General features: G+C 28.4%; 1 protein-coding gene across 1 annotated transcript in view; it reads right to left on the minus strand.

Moving 5' to 3' along the window:
- LOC100197302 (phospholipid-transporting ATPase ABCA3) overlaps window positions 1-20,586 on the minus strand; it is a 131,277-nt gene that overhangs the window by 77,651 nt on the left and 33,040 nt on the right. Inside the window, exons 4-5 of the mRNA XM_065796441.1 lie at window positions 17,227-17,421; window positions 7,766-7,995 (exon numbers count right to left, since the gene is read on the minus strand). Of these exons, the coding sequence (XP_065652513.1) occupies window positions 7,766-7,995; window positions 17,227-17,421 (425 nt within the window). The remainder of the gene's footprint in view (window positions 1-7,765; window positions 7,996-17,226; window positions 17,422-20,586) is intronic.

A 20,586-nucleotide genomic window follows, 5' to 3' on the forward strand; every position in this document is an offset into this window, starting at 1 on the left:
TGTGCCTGTTTCTGAAGATAAAACTCATCTATAATTAGTATTATATCTTCATGTATTGAACCTTTTTCACGAAGCAATTTAATAGTTAACCATCGAGGAAGTAAAATATAATTTCTTTTGTATTGCAAAGCTACAGGTAAACAATGATCAATTTTTATTGATTCAAGAACCGACGGATCTTGAATCAATAAAAATCAAGTAAAAATCTGTTAAAAGATCAAATTTTAAATTGTAATAAATAACACAATTGACATGTTTTTTAAATTGAAAACTTGCTGATGAAGTTTAACTTGCTCCATTCATTCATTCCATTCATTCAGTTATTTTATCATTTTTAGGAAAAAAAACTAAAGTCATCTTCTAGTTAAATAAGAGTTTTAGGTGGTCTTAAAGCAATAGGTGATGGTAGTGTGGAAGGCCGTTTTATGCATTCGCTCGGGAAAACTTTAGGAATAGGGTTTAAATTCCAATTTAACTTGCATTTTATATCTCGAATAATGTACTTTTCATCAAAATGCTTTTCACATAAGACATAATTTGGTGAAGGCACCGAATCACTACAGTTTACAAAACGAACCCAATAATTCAGCAACTGTTTATTTTTTAACGGAAAATAAAAAGAAGCAACTTCTATATCTTCGAAAGAACTGTTGTATCCAGTTTTACAACCATATGCAACACACTTGTTAACCATAATATTCAGCTTTGCTAATATTAATAAATTGTCCAAAATAGCATTTTATATATATATATATATATATATATATATATATATATATATATATATATATATATAAAATGCTATTTTGGACAATTTATTAATATTAGCAAAGCTATTATATAGGTATATAGATATATATACAAAGCTATATATATAGGTATATAGATATATATAGTTCTATAGATTGTTGTATTTGGGAGTACGGAAGGAAAAAAATGATTCTTACGCCAACAAATACGTTACTTTTAATTACTTTTGACTTTCGTCCAACATTTGCGTGTTGTCAGAAAGTTAAAACCATTAATTTAATTACAAATTAATTGTTTTTTAAAAAAACTGCAAAAACGCAAACTTAATTGACCAGAATGTTTTTATAACATTTTGAATGTTTTTAAACAATGTTTTTATTTTTACTTTTTTAATAAAATGTATTTATTTTTACTGTAAATCATGCACGGAGTGTTGCTACATCAACTATCTTACAGCCTGACTCGCAACGGAGTACTGCTACATCAACTATCTTATAGCCTGACTCGCAAAGGAGTGCTGCTACATCGACTGACAAATAGCCTGACTCGCAACGGAGTGCTGCTACATTGACTGACAAATAGCCTGTCTCGCAATGGAGTGCTGCTACATCGACATCTTATAGCCTGACTTGCAAGGGAGTGCTGCTACATCGACTGAGGGTTTGGTTGGGGCAGGCAGTCTATCAAGTTATAAAAAAAAAATTCCGGTCTTGCATTTTAATTTTTACTTTTTGTCAACAAAATACGGAAAATCTTTCTGACAACCAGTTAGGGGTTATATATATATATATATATATATATATATATATATATATATATATATATATATATATATATATATATATATATATATATATATATGTATGTATGCATGTATATATATATATGCATGTGTGTATATATATATATATATATATATATATATATATATATATATATATATATAAATATATATATTTAAAGTTTTTTTAATATTGCTCAGTCATTTTTTTGTTGCATAAATAAGCCTCTTAGAATCCGACTCTAAAATGTAACATATACAGCCGTGTATATTAGATTTTAGAGGCGGATTCTAAGAACATAGTAGGCCATGCTTGGCAGATAAAGCAGGTCCAACTACATTAACAATGCATTTTTGGACCTTGTTTGAAAACTTTAATAAACGGTTAGAAAATGATTTAATAATCTCAAAATCTTTTTCAGATACACCATATAAAGCAAGGTTATGGAGAAAACCACCAAGCCAAACTTTATCTAAAGATTTAGATATGTCAAGTGCAATTGCCACTACCTCTTTGTGAGGTTATTCAGTTTATTTAACGTTAGTCTAGTAAAGTTGTAGTTTCTTTCCTTATTATTTAGAATATTTCATCGCAGGTCTTTGTTTTTTAATAAAATAGTTTAAATTTAATATTGGTATGTTTTTTTAGATAGACTTAAATTTTCATCCTGTAACTGACAACATTTTTTTTTTCTTTACAATTTGACAACGGCTGTTTTGATGTTTTAACAATTTAAACGCAATAAAAAAAATTGTTGCATTACGAATAACTTTTAATCATGGATCTTTTTGAAAGTTTTTATTTTACACGAAGGCTTTAAATAAAATCAAAAATTATTTATAATGATCGTTTAATATAAACGCAATATGTGTAAATTAAATGTTGTATTTTAACTCTTTTTTTAGTATGTATGTATTTTTTATGATAAATTTAAACATTTGAAACTATTTTTCCATGTCTTTCAAAAAATCTTTTAAAAGATTATTTATTCAAGTTGATTTAAATTATGAATAAGTTAAATTAAATCTATCCATGATTTAATTGCTTTATTTTATTTATTTTATTTTATTTTTTTGTTTCTATTTTTACAAAGAATTGTTTAAAAAACCAGATAAAGAAAGTTTGGTTTTTTTTTTTTAAATTTGACTTACTAATTAAAGCATGAAATGACTAAAAACTACAATTTAAAAAGACTACATCATTTTTTTTAAACAACTTTTTTTTGCAACTTTTTGAAAAAAATGTTTTTACAACTTAAAAATATTGTATTTTTTTCTTTACAATAATTTAATTTCCCTTTTCAATAAAATTAAATAAAACTTGTTAATTTTTTAAACAATCAATGGAATTAATTTGTAAAAGCGTTTTGCGTAACTTTAATCAAACATTGTAAAAGATAAGTTTTAAAGAAATTTTTTTTCAAATGCAATTAAAAATGTAACAAATAGTAATTTTAACTTCGAGTTTTTTTAGTTTTATTTTAAAGCTAATTTATTTCTTTTTTAGTCGGAGCTTCCACTTAGCACCTCTTCTATTGTCTTTTTCTTTGTTCTTTATGGTTCTCCTTTTTCTCAAGACTCTTTTGGATGTAATTTCTGATCAAATAGCCTTGTCATTTCTCTTTACCCCTCTTCCAATATTATTGTTATTGGTGACTTAAATGCTCATCACACTGAATAGGTTGGCTCTAACACCACGACCCTGCTAATATTAAAGCCCATAACTTCTGTGTTTCTCAATCTCTAACTCACATAGCCAACTTTGTGGCTCGTTTTCCAAACAACCAAAATCACTTACCTTCACTCCTTGATTTATATCTTGTCTCTGAGTCTAGCTTGTATTCAGTTTCTACTTGTTTTTCTTTAGGTGGTTCTGGCCATGCAATGATCTCTATAAATCTTTTATCTTTGACATCTTCTTTGGACTCACTTTACCATTGCACAACTAACTTCCACCCTAAAGCAGACTGGGATTCTTTCTGTGATTTCTTTTCATGACAGTCCTTGGGCTAATATCTTATCTCTCTCTGCTTCAAATAAACAACTCTCTTGAGAAACACCTATTTATTGTTGCAAGAAATCAATGTTAAATGGTGCTGTATGATGCCAAGCTCCATTATTTCCAGTTTACAAAATCTTGTAACTCATCTCAGAAGTTAGGCTCTGGAGACTTTTAAAAATCTTGCCATTAACATTTTATCTTTAATTCACGGGACTGATCTTATTATCAACCCCAAGGATAAGGCAGAACTATTTGCAAAGAAGTTTTCTTCTAAGTTTTATCCAGGTACTACTGACCAGGTATCTGCAATCAGACAAAAGTTAAAAATTCAAACCTTGCAAAGAAAATATGGGTTGCCCTCAGGAAAACAATGGATTTAATCTTGTTTGTTAAGACATCAAATGTGTCAGGGAGAATGGAATCAACAGTGTGGTGAAAGAGAGTTTGGAAGGGTTGGATTTGGAGATGCAATTCAGACTGGCTCAGTCATAAAAGTTATAATTTTTTTTCCTTCTTTGTTTCTATGTAATGTTCATCATTAAAACTTTTCGTGTTTATTTATTATTATTTATTATTATTAATTCAAACCCCTCAAAAGCATTTTTTTAGGAAAAAGCTTTGCAAGATGCAGATCTGCCTTTGGTATCAAAAGTTCAATCAAAGAAAAAAGTACAATTAAATCAAAATTTGTTTTTAAAAGAATTTGATTTGCTTTTTGACTAGATCAGACTTTTTGATCTAGATCAGACTTCAAGTAGTGGATAAACCAGGATAGGGATCATGAAAAGGTTCAAGAAGACTTAACCTTCCAAGAAGATCAAGACAAGAGTGAAAGATGATGATATAAGGGGAAAACAGGGACTATTTGAAAAAAGTTATAAATATCTTCTTAAAAATAAGTTTTTAGTTATTTTGCTGTGCTTTTAATAATCTTTTTTTTTTTTGTTTCATTTGAAATGAAGCTTGCAAAATTAGATCAGGCAGAGTTCAGAAAAAAATGCATTTGTAACAGAAGAAACTGAGGTTTCTGAAAATGAAGATATTACATTAGAGTATTTGGTTTCTGAATATGATTCAGATGTCTCCAAGTCTAATTATGTTTCTTGTAAACAGAATAAGAATAACAAGATTCTCTCAGAGCTTACAAGTGAAAAACTTATTGAAGCAACATCTGCTTGTGCTACAAGGTACAATATAAGTCATGGAGGCTATTTTAATATGCTAACTAGAGTTTTTTAGGCTGATAATGTTGATATTAAAAATAATAATATCTCTCTATCAACTCTTCATAGAAACTGATATATAAGCTTTTAAAAAAACAGGGTGATTTCATTAGAAATGCAATCATAGTTAAGTTTAAAGGTAAAAGATTAATGTTGCACATTGACACTAAACTTGTGATGCGAATTTGTGAGCAAAAGAACTGTTAGAAATGATAGACTACCATTAAGTGTATCCACTCTAGATGCTCCAGATTCAAAGTTCATAATAACTTTAGATCCCCTCAACCTGGTGCAATGCATAAAACAAGATTTATGGTTGATGCACTATATATTTTAATAATTCAGAAAAAGTTTAATGATGCCAGCTTCTTCATAAGTATTATGTACGTCCCATGGTTCCTAAAAAGTAGAATAGCAGCCTCTTCTCAAGATGCAACTTGGAAGCATTAAAAGATTCTTATGATCTCAAAAAATCTTTTTGCTCTATAAAGTATAAAGATCTTGGAAATGCCCAAATAAAAAGCTTGGAACATCAAATATGGTATTTAGATAAACAATTAGTAGTTCTTGCATTAGCAGACAAAGATCTACCTGATATTACAAAGGTAGAAATGATAAAAGTTTTGCTCATCAATGATAAGCAAAAAATATTCAGACGTGAGTTCTGAATATTTTTTGTTCCACAAAGGTTCTAAATTTAGACAGCAATCTAACTCTTCCTACCTTGTTGGTCCAGAAAGCTGCATCTTAAAAATAATATAAAGTTTATTTAATAATATTTTTCATAAAAAGCATGAAAAATTAAAAAAATTAAGATTAATGTAATCCTGTTACACATGAACTTATGAGCTTAAACTTTAAACATGATCAATTAGATGTAAACAACAATGATTGCAAAATATAGTGTCCCTGTATTTTGACTTTTGTTAATTTTGATTTTGAAATTTGACACAGGCTAATGGCAATACTCTTCCTGTATTCTAGTTAGATAGGTCAACCCACTACTAGACATTCAAATCACTCCTGATTTCATTGCTAAAGTATTAACTTAAATTCATTTGTGGCTTGTGGTCCAGACAATATTCCTGTCATAATCTTATATACATAAGTGTTCTTTAGAACTCTCTTCAATTCAATTTAAACTATTTAATAAGTGCTTGACTGAATCATGTTTTCCTGCCTGCTGGAAAATGACATCTATGGTTCCAATTTTTATCCTTTAAATAATAATAAGGATACCCTTCCTTTTGTTCGATGAATTTTCTCTCTGTTATTAGCAAGTCTTTGAGTCTTTGATCAACAAATTTCTAACATCCCATCTGGATGCAATAATTTACTGTCAGACAATTAATACAGTTTTCTATCTCCTCGTTCTATGGCTGACTTGCTAGCTGCTTTGACTGAAAGATTCTATTGTGCATTAAATAGAGGTGGCAAGGCAAGGGCTATTGCTCTTGACATATCTAAAGCTTTCAATAAAGTTCAGTATGCTGGTCTTCTCCATAAGCTTGCTTCATATAGTGCGACTGGGAAAGTTTTTTGAGATTATCAAATCATTTCTTTCTAACCGCCCTATTAAAGTTATCCTTGAGATATCCTTCTGGGGTATCTCAAGGTTTTATTCTTTGTCCTGTTTTGTTTTTTTATCTAAATTAATGATCTTCCTGACAACCTTATATCTAAAGTGGCTCTATACGCTGGCTCATACATGCATGTGTAAATATGAGTGTAAATGAAAGTGCTTTTGTTGTCATATAATTATTGTATGAAGTTAAGAGTGCTCAATAATTACACTAGAGCTATTTTTATATTTATATATATATATATATATGTGTAAATATATATATATATATATATATATATATATATATATATATATATATATATATATATACACATATTTACCCTAATATATATATATATATAAATTTATATATATATAAATTTATATTTTTACACATATATATATTTGATTTTCTATAACTAATTTAATAGTAAACTAGCGTTTGGACATGTTTGTTTATGTGCTGCAACATGATCTTTCGCTGAATGAACTGTCTTTTGGCAGGCAATGCAAGTTCTCTTTACTGTATCGAGGCTTTGCAAATATTTATATTAATGTCTTTCTGTTTAAAGAAAAATGCCTAATTAACCTATAAATTTTTCAATTTTTAATTGTTTTTCTTACTTATCCCTTTAATTTAAGCACTTATAATTAATAACTTTTAATTCCACTTTTAATAGTGGAACTAAAAGTTATGTATATATATATATATATATATATATATATATATATATATATATATATATATATATATATATATATATATATATATATATATATATATATATATATATATATATATATATATATATATATATATATGCATATATATATATGTATATATACATATATATATATATAAATGCATATATATATGTATATATACATATATATATATATATAAATGCATATATATATGTATATATATATATATAAATATAAATATATATACATATATATTAGAGTTCAGAATGTATATATATATATATATATATATATATATATATATATATATACATATATATATATATATATATATATATATATATATGTATATACATATATATATATATATGTATATACATATATATATATATATGTATATACATATATATATATATATATATATATATATATATATATATATATATATATATATATATATATATGTATCTATATATATGTATATATATATATATATATAAATATAAATATATATACATAAATATTAGAGTTCAGAATGTATACATATATATATATATATATATATATATATATATATATATATATATATATATATATATATATATATATACATTTATATATATTTTTATATATATATATAAATATATACATACATACATATATATATTAATGAGGATTTTTAGATGCATAAATGCAGTAAAATAAAAAGCTAAAAAGACTTTTACTAATGAAAATATTACCTTTGAGTTTCCAACAAGGGCAATTCCTACTGACAACTTACGCTTCATACCACCTGACAAACTATTTGGTTTTGATTTCCTTTTATCAGCCAAACCAACTAAGTCAATCATACGATTGACTTCCTCAGTAATAAGACTATTATCATCAACACCTTTCAAGCTAGTGAAAAACCATAAATGTTCTTCTACAGTGAGGTGATCAAATAGAACATTGTGCTGAGGACAAATACCTGTAACCAATAGTAACAATAATAACAAACAAATAATAACAATACCAGTAACAAATAATAAAAAAATTGATTTTAGTTAAAATAATATTAAAAATAATATTTTATGCAACAACATGTTCGTATTTATTTTATTATTAATGATTTTATAAATACAAAAAGGTTTTTATAAATATTACAGCTCCTAATTCCTACTTTTTATAGCCAATCAATATTATTATGTTATTTAAACTTTTGTAATTATTTTGAATAAAATTTCTTAATTTTTAACTGCAAACTAAAATTCAAAAAAAAAAAAATTTGCCTCTAGTTTTCTAAAACTTCTGAAAATTGTTCTGAAAAAAAAATCTTATACTTGGGTTAGACTTCTATCTAGGTAGAAAGCACCTAAAAATCAAATCCTATCTTTATTTTTATCTTAGATTCTTTAGATAGGTACCTTAACCCATAAGTATGTGGAAGTTTGAAGTCAGTCACCTCTCTCTTAATGTTTTAGGTAATTTATTAGTGCCCTCTTTATTTATCTGCACTTGGTGAAAACACAACTTTAAAATCTGACATCAACTTGTTCCTTTACACAATGGCCTTGTTAGTCGAGGTTCCTGTTTTAAGGGTTAATTTTTTTTTTATAACTTTTTTATTAAATATATAAAGAAATAATAAATAGCCTCCTCTTCTTTGGTAGCTGATGCAGCCATAGTGTGGTGAATAAAGTAAAAAAATAATAACTAAAAATATCATAGAATTTTTAGCCTTGCAAGAAAGCTGAACTGTTGACTTCATACTGAAATAGCTATCTGTGGGAATTTTAGTGCATAGATCAACAGAAGGATTGATCAGATACTGTTTACACTTTTTTAAGATGTAATTGAGAGCATGAAAGTTGTAATTAAGAAATATGTAATTAAGACACACAAGATGTAATTAAGAAAATGTAAAATGTAACTGAGAAATACAACATAAATATGTAAATAAGAAATTGCAATATGTAATTATGAATACATAAAATGTAATTAAGAAATCGTAGTATTTAAAATAGAATACATAATTTGTAACTGTGAATTCACAATTTAAGCTTTTAGGTCATTATAAAAAGTCTTCTGGAACATGAATTTGAATAATTTAATATCAAATTAAGTATTCGTATGCACAAGCAATAATAAAGGAATTGAAAAATCATTGTGTTATTTGTCATTACACTATGACCTGAAAGCCTGTTATTAAAATGAATCCGTATCAGCAATTATTTCACCAAACTTGCTTACATCCATTTTTGTAACAATTAGAACCAATTTATCTGATATGTCAACATGAAATACATAAAAAGTTAAAACAATAAAATAACATAACTAATAACATAACAATACATAACAATACATAATAACATAACTAATAACATAACTAATAACATAACAATACATAACAATAACATAACTAATAACAATAAGTTGAAAAATACTAACAAAGTTTTCTTGTAAATGTTTTCTTTCAACAAGTTAAAAGAAATCATTATGCTTTATCTTTACTGAATGACAGAAGTAGAGTTGTTGAATGTGTTGAGCAAAATGACGATTGGGTGACTCTAGCACAAACTTTAGGTGTCAAATATAAGACAGCTTACAATTGAGTTTGCAGCAGAAATTCAAATTTTATTGAAAGAGGTGGTTTTAAACCAAAAAAAATGACTAAAGATCAAATCAAAGAAACACTAACATGGATTGAAAGTTACAATTTAATATTAGCATCAGCACAACAACAATTGCCAATGACCTCAAAGGCAGATTGTTTTCATTAAAAAAAAGTGCACAAGGAGCCTTCTACAATGAACTGTAATGAAAACAAAAAAAAAAGAGCTGAAGATCTTAGGAACATCAACAAACATATTACAAATGGTCACCAGTTTTATTGGAAGAAACAAATTTTAACCCTTTTGTAGAAAAATGCAAGGAAGTGCTAAATACGGAAGAAGAACAATATAAAAATACCTGCCTCAAAAGGTGCAAACTTACATTTGATTTCAGCTACATAAATAAAAAAATGTAACCATAATAAAAATTCTCAGAGGATCGTTTAATGCAAATTCTTGTAACAAATGGGCATTGGCTATGTTTCACTAGTGGGTTACATCTGGAAACTGTTTATAATTATTAAGGATTTGGTCAATGTAACAGACAATACTCCATGCCACGCTTGTTTGGAAAAGCGTGTATGAAAATTCACCATCTTTGAATTCCACCTGTATTCAGTGTCAGGATTATAGTACAACAAATGCTGTAATTGGAAAAAATTGTTGCTGCGACAAAAAATACAATAATGGGAGGTGATTGTGTCACAATTCATATTACACAACAATATTAACAACAATTTTAATACATGGAAGATGTCCATTTTGGTCTTTTACTGAATATTGTTGTGATTTAATGACATTATTTAAATTCAATTTAAGCCTTTATTTTTATATGGAAGTAAAATGTTTGTATTTTATTTATTATTCATCTGAATTCTCAATTAAACTTTTCACAAAAAACAAAAAAGAACGTTCAAACTTTTTTTTTTTAAACATCTTCGCTTCTAACAAAACTGCAAGCAACCACTAATTAAAGTTGGAAGTTACTGAAAAAGAAAAGATGAAGATTGTAGAGCAAGATAACAATTGACAGACGACTTAAAGGATTGCAAATTATATAAATAAGGTAAGCAAGAAGAAAGAAGCAAATTCCAAAGAACTGATACTCGAGGAAAAAAACTAGACAAATAAGCATTTTAGAAGCACTTAGGAACAGTCACAGAAAAAGGATGAGACTTAATTAAATGACGAGTAACATGAGAATGAATTTTGGTATATGGCACAAGAGACGCTAGCATTTAGAGCAGTGCCCATTATAGTATTTGTTGAAAAGACAAAGAGAAGCAACATTACGACGATGTGATAATGGTTGGAGGTTGGCTGCAAGAGCAGGGCCAACTATGTTTACAATGCGTTTTTGCACCTTGTCTAAAAGAGAAAGGGGATCATTAGTAGATCCGCCCCAGATATGGCAACAGTACTCCATACAAGGCCGGATTTGAGATTTATAGAGATAGAGAATATAATCTGAAGTTAGAAAGTGTCAAGCTCGATAAAGAGATGCAACCTTAGCAGATGCTAATTTTGTATTGGATTTTATATATGCTTTTCAAGAAAGATCGGAAGTAAGAGTTAATCCTAAAAGATGGAGAGTAGATGACTCATTGAGTACATCACCGTTCATAAATACAAGAAGATCTAAATTATTGCGAAAACAATTGGCTGAAAAAAAAATTGAGTTTTATCTGTATTGAAGTTCACCACCTACTGTGAGCCACATGTTGTAGCAGAAGTGAGATCCTTTTCAAGCTCAAATAACCCCCTCCAAGCAATCAGAGAGTGTTGGTTTCTTATCACGACAAAAATAAATGGTAGTATCATCAGCAAACAATGCCACCTTAGATGTGAGAATATCTGGAAGATCGATAATGTAAATTAAAAAAAGTATTGGGCCAAGGATAGAACCTTGAGGAACCCCTGAAGTTACAGAATAAGAAGAAGAGTGCTATCCATCGAGGACAACTTTTATACTACAATTGGAAAGGAAGGATTCAATAGTCTTAAAGATGTTACCAGATACACCATAAGAAGAAAGCTTATGGAGAAGACCAGCATGCCAAACTTTATCAAAAGCATATGAAATGTCAAGAGCGATGGCCTTAATCTCTCCACCTTTATCTAATGCACGATAAAACCTATCGGTTATTACTGTTAGCAAATCAGCTGTTGAACGAGAAGATCGAAATCCATATTGATGGTCAGAAAGTAATTTATTAGTTCAAAATGAGAAGTGTTTGTTAATTCAAGACTTATGATAGGAAGAAGACTAATGGGACGGTAGTTAGACAAATCAGATCGCTCTCTAGAATTTTTGAAGATAGGGATAACAGATGCCGCTTTCCAGCAGGCTGGAAAACAAGACTCTGATAAGCACTTGTTGAATAGTTTTGAGAGTATAGACGACAGCTCCAGAGAATACTTCTGCAAGACAATAACAGGTATGTTGTCCGGGCCACAAGCTGTAAAAGAGTCTAGGCAGGATATCACTTTAGATACAGAAGCTGGAGTGATATGAATGTCAAGCAATGGATCAACCTGTTTGTTGGCAATATCAGGTAGAACGCAACTAGTGGAATCAAGAGATGATATTGATGAAAAGTTCTTAGCAAACAATTCAGCTTTGTCTTTAGCTGAGGTGACAAAGTCTGACCCATACAAGAGAGCTGGAATTAAAGATTTGCCCTTATTATTAATACTATTAAAGATTCTCCAGAAGTCATGAGAGCCTAATTTTTGAGATGAGATACAAGATTTCATGACCTGAGAATAGCGGGCTTTGGGGTTAGACAAAACGTTTTTACAATGGTTTCTAGCAGTAATAAACAGACGCCTGTTTTCTGGAGAATTGTTTTGCTGATAGATATGAAAGTAACGGTTTCGATTGGCAATCGCAGCAGCACAGTGTGAGGAAAACCATGGAGGAGAGTGAGGCTTAACCTGGAATTGTCGAAAGGGAACAAGATTCCATGCCAGTCTGAATCCACGAAGTTATGTAAGAAGCACATTTGTCGACAGGAAGATGAAAGATTTCTACCCAAGGGCCATTACGAAGAAAATCACGGAAAGAGTCCCAGTCAGCTTTAAGGTAGTTGTAAGAGGTACGATAATAGGGGGATTCAGGTGATGAAGAAGAATGAGATGTTAATTTTAGAGATATCAAACTGTGATAAGAAGCACCTATGGGTGAATGTGGAGAAACTGAGCACTGACTAGGATCAGAAACAAGACATAAGTCAAGTAGAGAAGGTAAATGATTCGGGTTGTCTGGAAAACGAGTTGGAAAGTTGACTATTTGAGTTAGGGATTGAGAAAGGCAAAAGTTGTAGGCTTTAATGCCAGCAGAATCACTGACACTAGAGCCAAGCCATTGAGAGTGGTAAGCATTAGAGTCACCAACAACGACTATATTAGCTGATGGATAAAGAGAGAGGGCTTGGTCAATATGATCAGAAATAACATCAAAAAGAGTGCAGTTTTGAGATGAAGAAGAGCAATATAAAACAAAGAGAAAGGTGATAGACTAACACCTGATAGGATTTTTTAGCTACAAACAAAACCGCAAATGTCTTTTTTATGACTTTTTTTTTTATTGATAGTATGTTATTATTTATTGAAAACCAACCCATATGGCTAACTTGGACAAACTAGGATCCAACCTTAAATTACTAAGTAATTTTAGGCAACAAAACTATAAGTACAAAGAACTTGCTTCTGAGAACTTATATTATAAACTTTTCTTAATTACAACTATTATGTTCTCAATTACATCTTTTGATTTCTTATTTACAACTTTCATGTTTTAAATTACATCTTACATTTCTGAATTACAACAATCATCTTCTCAATTGCATTTTATGTTTCTTAATTACAAACCTCAAGTTCTCAATCTTGAAAAATCTTGAAAAAGTCTAGATATAAAAGACCAAAAGCAAAAAAAATTTTATCATTTTTTGTTTCATCTTTTATTTAAATAAAAAAGCTGTTTGAAATTGTGTTTTTATACAAAAACTTGAGTTTTTGGTTTTAAAACTAAAATTATGACAATTATATTATTACATAAATTAACATTAGGCAGGTGCGTTTTTAGGGGTCGGAAAAACTGTAACTTTGCCACTTTATTTTCCCATTCTACGTTGATATACAAGACAATTCCAAAAAAAAATTATAAAAATATTTCAATTTTCCTGACCTCCCTGAGGGTTTGAATATTTTTAAAAAAGTCATTTTTGACTAATTATTCGTTAAATTGCTATCTTAATTGGATCAACGCCCAACAAAAATAATAAATTTTTTTTGTGTAAGCTGACTCTACTATTAGGTAGGTTCGTATAAAATTTGAGCTCAAAATATTTAAAAATTTTTGAGATAACATATTTTGAAATATGACCTGGTTTCTTTTAAAGACCTGGTTTTTACTATGTTTTCAATTGTATATTTATCTAAATACTCCTAAATATTTATTAAAAAACTTAATAAAATTTGCATTTAAGAAGTTTATTAAATAAGGAATCCAAATATTGCACTTAATAAAGATGAAAAAATAAAAGTAAACTGTTAAAAATGTAAAAAACTTTGACTAAAGGTTTTACAAACACATTTTGTAAAAAATATACATAAAAAATTTTTCTTATGAAAAGTTAAACTTACAATTTATTAAGAATTTCTTTGGACCAGTTATACTTATAAAATGGAAAATTAACTCTGTGTTCCTTCAAAACCAGTAAAATATCTTGTAACTTTTCCTCTTTAATTGTTGAATCAATAAACTTTTACCAACTTAATAACTCTTTCACAACAGTCATTGATACAGACTAATCTCTTTATAAACCTTTGCATTTTTTATTAAGTTTAAAGATTTCAGGTTTATTTGATTTTAACAACTGCTGAGCAACTTTTTCTTTAACTTTATTGTCAAGACTTTTATCAAATAAACAAAAGACAACTGTTTTTTCAGAAAAATAATAACTGTGTCTAAGATAGCTTGAAATAAAAGCTTGAGGAACATCAGCATCAAAATCTTTCATTTTTATCATCTCTTTAACTGTACACAAATCATTAAGATCAGCAGAAACAATTTGACTTGATTGAAGAAAGTTTTTTGCATGAAATGAAGCTACATATATAGCAGCCTTTGAAAATACTGTTTCTTCCTCTAGGGTTAAAAACTTTATGATTGGTTGAGTAAGTTTCATTGCCAAAATGTATAAAGTGTCTGCCATAAATCTAGCTTCATGTTCAGCAGCTGGTTTGTGTATAATAAATCCAGGAATTGCCTCCCTTCATGATAAACAATGACATATTGACACAGATGTTTATAATCATTTCTGGGGAAAGTATGAAGTTCTAAAGCTTTTTTGCAAAAAGATAAACTTTTTTTAGCCATATCTTCTAATGGAGTTCCACTAACTTCGCACCATGGAAACTTTGATAACTGATCCATTTTTTTTGTACATTTTCATAATGCATTGGCCAAGCAGTTTTAAATCTCGTACATATAGATTTTGATGGACCTTTGCTTTCTATCTTTCGAAGAAGCCTTAACAGAGGTCGATTTAAAAATTCTTCTAAAATACTTATACAACTATTATTACAACCAGTGTTACATGCTGTTGCATCAGCACAAATTCCAATTATAAAGCTTTCAATTCCAAACTTTTTTATGACATTAAAACATGCCAATGCTTGATCATATCCTTTTCATAATTGACATTTAACTATGCCTAGCAGCTCATCCTGTTGTTTTCCGTTTGTATTTAAATCCCAGTCTGAACTTGTAACAACAATAGCTAGGCGTTCATTTACCTTAGAAATAAAGTCTTCATTTAAAGCCGTAACTTTTTTTGTATCAATGTGCAAAATTAAATTACTATTTTTACATTTTTATTTTATTTTTTCCTTAATTAATTCTGATTCACCTAAATATAAGTCTTTTCTAATTTTTTCTACTTTTGTCTTTGAAAGTTTTACTTAATTAAAATTGATATTTCCACATCTTAAAAATAATGCTAATAATCCTGTCTGTACTCCAGCAGAAAATCCAAAACGCCCACAAAATGTTGAAGTTTTTTTAATAAGTTCATCAATATCTACTGTTACTGTCACTTTATTTCGTTTTATGTTAGTTGATTGTTTTTCAATTTCATCATAGTTATTATATTGAAATTCTTCATTATCAAAATTTTCTAACAAAAATAACTCTTGATTTCCATTAATACAATTGCTATTTGATGAAAATTGTTTTAACTTTAAATTTTTTGTGGCAGATTCCTCCTTTTGCTCAAACTCCTTGGCTTTCCTTTTGTGAAACTCTCTGTTGGAATAAATTTTTTGATATTTTTTGTCTATTTTATCAATTATCATTGTTCTTCCAGTTTTTTGGTCTTCATAAAATAAAATACCGCATTCTTTTGCATCTTTTGATCGAATTTTATCTTTTTCAATTATTTAATAAAGTTCTGGGTGCCCTATACCAAACAATTCTTTTTCTAATGCCAAAAAATTATTTTCATACAGCTTTTGTGTTTCTGTTTTTTTTGAACGGTATGATACCAGTTTCTTGTGATGATATATTAATTTGGAAACATTTTCCCTAAGATAATTTAATACATTTTTATTTGTCATTTAGCTTAAATTTGTATATCAATAATTATGTAATAAACTATGAACATTATTTAAATCAACAGTTACCTAATACTTCTGCAACTAATGTGTGGTATACCACCCATAAGCCACAGCTTTCTAAGAGCAGAAACAACACATTTGGGCTGACATGTTTTATTATTACAAAGCAGCTCGCGATTTATATCTAGAGGGCAGGAAATAATTTTAGTGTGTTTTTTATTATTTTTTTTTTTGAAATTTAGTAATCTGCAGCAGTGATAAAAATATCTTAAAATGTCGCCTTTTGTAGGCAATGTACTGCAATCAATTTCGTGGGTTTGTCCTAATAAATATATTTCAGTATTTGAACGTGTTGATATTGCCATTTTAAATTTAAAGTTACAAACGCAGCGCATTTTTATAAAATTAATTATTGCACGCTGTGGTTATAACTCCGCAAAGGTCCGGCAGAGCAAATTAAAAAAAAAAACTCCCTAAAAATGTACTAAATATAAAATATTCAAACCCCTAGGGAGGTCAGGAAATTTAAAAATTTTTTAAATTTTTTCAGGAAAAGTCTTTTATGACAACATTGAATGGGAAAATAATATTGAGTTGGCAAAGATGTAATTTTTCCAACCCCTAAAAACGGACCTGCCTAATCAACATATATCAACTTATATCTGCAACATATATACAAACATATATCCGCAAAATTAGTGTATATACAAATGTTTTTAAAAAATCTTAATTTAAATTAATCAACATGTATTTTTAAGTTACAATTCTTGCTAATCGAACTTGATCAGCTTGAAATATTTTTTTGAAATCAAAAATGCTTTTTCCTAAAACTAATTACTGATCACTGAAATTGGTTATTTCAAAAACTGATATATTTCTTTAATCATTGTATCTAATCATTATTTCTTACAATCATTACATTATAAGAGTCTTAGAAAATTTTAAAAAATCATCAATTATATATAGAAAAATAACTTGTAATTTACCAAGACTTTTTCTAACTGAACCAATATCTTTTAAAATGTTGTAGTTATTAATAATTGCAGTTCCAGTGGATGGAGGTATCAAACCTGTTAGCATAGATATTGTAGTTGTCTTACCAGCACCATTATGTCCAAGAAATGCTGTGATCTCTCCAGCATAAAGATTTAAAGATAAATCATCAACAGCTATTTTTTTTCCTGTAACAGAATCATGAATTTAATTATAACACATAACTTTCAATAATAAATGTGCATTACGTATATGTCGATAGGTACACACTCCACTGAGTGTATATCATTTTTTAAATGTCTTCAACATAAACATTAGTTGTACATAAGAAATAACTAATTAATAATTTTTCATCATCAAGTTGTCACCCCATTTAAAAATCAACCTGTAGATACAGTATGCGACAAAAGTGTTTACATGTTTTTGAAAAATATTTTTTTTTTAAATAAATGATTGAAATACATGTTTATATATCAATATATATATACCAAAATAAAGGTAATTCATTGTAGTTTCATGTTTTGAGCCTGAATTTAAATGAATGAGAAGTGTTTATAGCAAATTATTTATTGAAACAAAATGTCAGATGTAAACAGTTTTGTCGCGATTTATGCTATTATTAATTTTAATGCGAAATTAATACTTTGTGGCTATATTTTTAATTTGTTTAAATAAAACATATCTCAATTAGTAATAAACGGTTTATTTAAACTTAAAATTCATAATGTAAACAACAGAAAAATTATAATTGAAAGAATGAAGAAAGTGTCGAAAGAAATTGAAAATTTAGCTGTTCAGAAGCTTAAATCAGGATTGTCTCTTCGTGAGATAGGACAAGAAATTAATATATCTTATTGTTTAGTCTATAAAATTAAGAAGCGAAACGATATAGAGGAGAAATGCAACAAAAATGGACGCAAGAAAATTTTCACTACTCGAGATCAGAGAACAATTTCTAGATTAATCATGACAAATAAAGCAAAATCAGCACACGATGTAAAGAAACAATTAAATAATGCTCAAGGTACAGTGGTAAGTACTCGAACAGTGCAGAGAGAACTCAAGAGAATTGGATTCAAGGCAAAAAAGAAGATCAAGAAACCACTACTAACACCGAAACATCGTAAACAACGATTGGAATTTGCAAAGAAGTATGAAAACTGGACTTTTGATGAGTGGAGTAAGGTGATTTGGACAGACGAAAGCAATATTAACTTGATTGGCTCTGATGGCATTCGATATGTTTGGAAAAATGCTGGAGAAGGAATTTCTGATCGTGACTTTATTCCAACAGTAAAACATGGCGGCGGAAAGTTGTTGTTTTGGGGATGTTTCTCTTCGTCTGGTGTTGGTAAAATCATAAAAATTGATGGAATAATGGACGCGAAACATTATATTGATATTTTAAACAATGGCTATTTGCCTAGTTTATGAGGATGGCGAAAGCAAATTCGTTCGACACTTTTTATGCAAGACAATGATCCAAAGCACAAGGCAAAAATCACATTAGAATTCCTAAATTCGAAGAAATTTAAGATTCTAGAGTGGCCTGCGCAAAGTCCCGATCTTAACCCGATCGAGAATCTTTGGTCTATTGTGAAGAATCGAGTTTATAATTATGAAACAAGAGCAGCCAGTCGACAAGAATTATGAAAACGAGTTGAGTATGTTTGGAGTTCGATAACTGTTGAAGAATGCAAGTTGATTGGTAGCATGCCTGCGAGAATTGCAGCAGTCATTAGAAGTCGTGGAGGCTACACAAAGTATTAATTTCGCATTAAAATTAATAATAGCATAAATCGCGACAAAACTGTTTACATCTGACATTTTGTTTCAATAAATAATTTGCTATAAACACTTCTCATTCATTTAAATTCAGGCTCAAAACATGAAACTACAATGAATTACCTTTATTTTGGTATATATATATTGATATATAAACATGTATTTCAATCATTTATTTTAAAAAAGAATATTTTTCAAAAACATGTAAACACTTTTGTCGCATACTGTATGTACATACATGATTAAACTACTAAATCTTCGAACTGCTTTCAAGCTGGACATCTGTCCAAAATCTTTTTATATTATTGCTGAAACTATTAGTTTTAGTAGTAGTAATGCTCTTTCGAGCATGTTTGACACAGAACTCTTGGCAGCCATTGCAACCAAGGTAATGGCAACCAAGGTAATGACACAGAACTGTTGGCAGCAATTGCAACCAATGGCAAGAAAGAACCCCAGCACTTTTTTTATAAGAAAATGTGAATGAAAGTGTATGCAAATATCTAACTTATGTAAACTTCAAGCTATGTAATGCTAAAACATATATCAAGTTTAATAGTTTTACTTTCACTTGAAATTTAGATTGTGGCAACATCTCCATTTTTGATTTATAGAATTTATTTGTCATTTCATAAAGTGTTTTGTTTATTAAATAATGTGAAAACTTTCATTGAACAACACATCTTAGTGGCTGAAGTGGTTAGCTCACAGCGTTTCTGAAGTGCACAGCTGTGGTTCAAATCCTACCACTAGCGCTTCTTTTTTTTTTAAATCAAAATTAAAACACTTTTGAAGTTTTATAGATATTATATACGTAACATATATAAAGATATTATATACTATAACAAACAAAAAAGGGAGAAAATTTTTAAAAAAGCTTCAAAATTCTAAAAACATCAAAACACTGGGAGAAATTTGTTGCACATATATCATGACAGATAAACTAACGATTTTAATGTGCTTAGGTAATTAGTCCTGATAGGCTGTGGATGGTCTGAAAAAGATTATGGTCTGAAACTTAATAAAGAAAAAAATTAACAAGCCTACCCTAATAATTTAAAACTTTCCTAATAATTACAAGTCTTTTTTGCTTAAACTGTTTTAAATTTTTGTATTCATGTTATTGTATTTAAAAAAATCTTTATAAGATTAAAAAAAAAACGAAAAAAAAAAAAAAACATAATATTTCATCCAAGTGAAAAATTTGAAACTTTGATTATAGATCAGCCATAACTCTCCCTTCTCTTGATAATTTCTGTTTGATAAAAATTGCATCATCTTCTTAGTTCTGCCGTTTGTATAGCATTACATACAAATGTGTGTAAGTGTAAATGTCTTTAGCATAAGTTGAGTTTGTGGGCATGAAACGACCATGTATAGTAAATATATAACAATGTATAACAAATATATAATAAATTTTTAAAATTATATTTTAACAATTAGAAGTTATTTTTGCTAGATATATTTTTTTGCTATAAATATATACAGTAAACATTGAAAAATATTAAAAATTTACTATGCTTAAGGGAGAATATGAACCCTCTGTAACAATACTGATGACAATGCAC

The sequence above is a fragment of the Hydra vulgaris genome, chromosome 04, assembly GCF_038396675.1.
Source record: "Hydra vulgaris chromosome 04, alternate assembly HydraT2T_AEP".
In the NCBI taxonomy this organism is placed as follows: Eukaryota; Metazoa; Cnidaria; class Hydrozoa; order Anthoathecata; family Hydridae; genus Hydra; species Hydra vulgaris.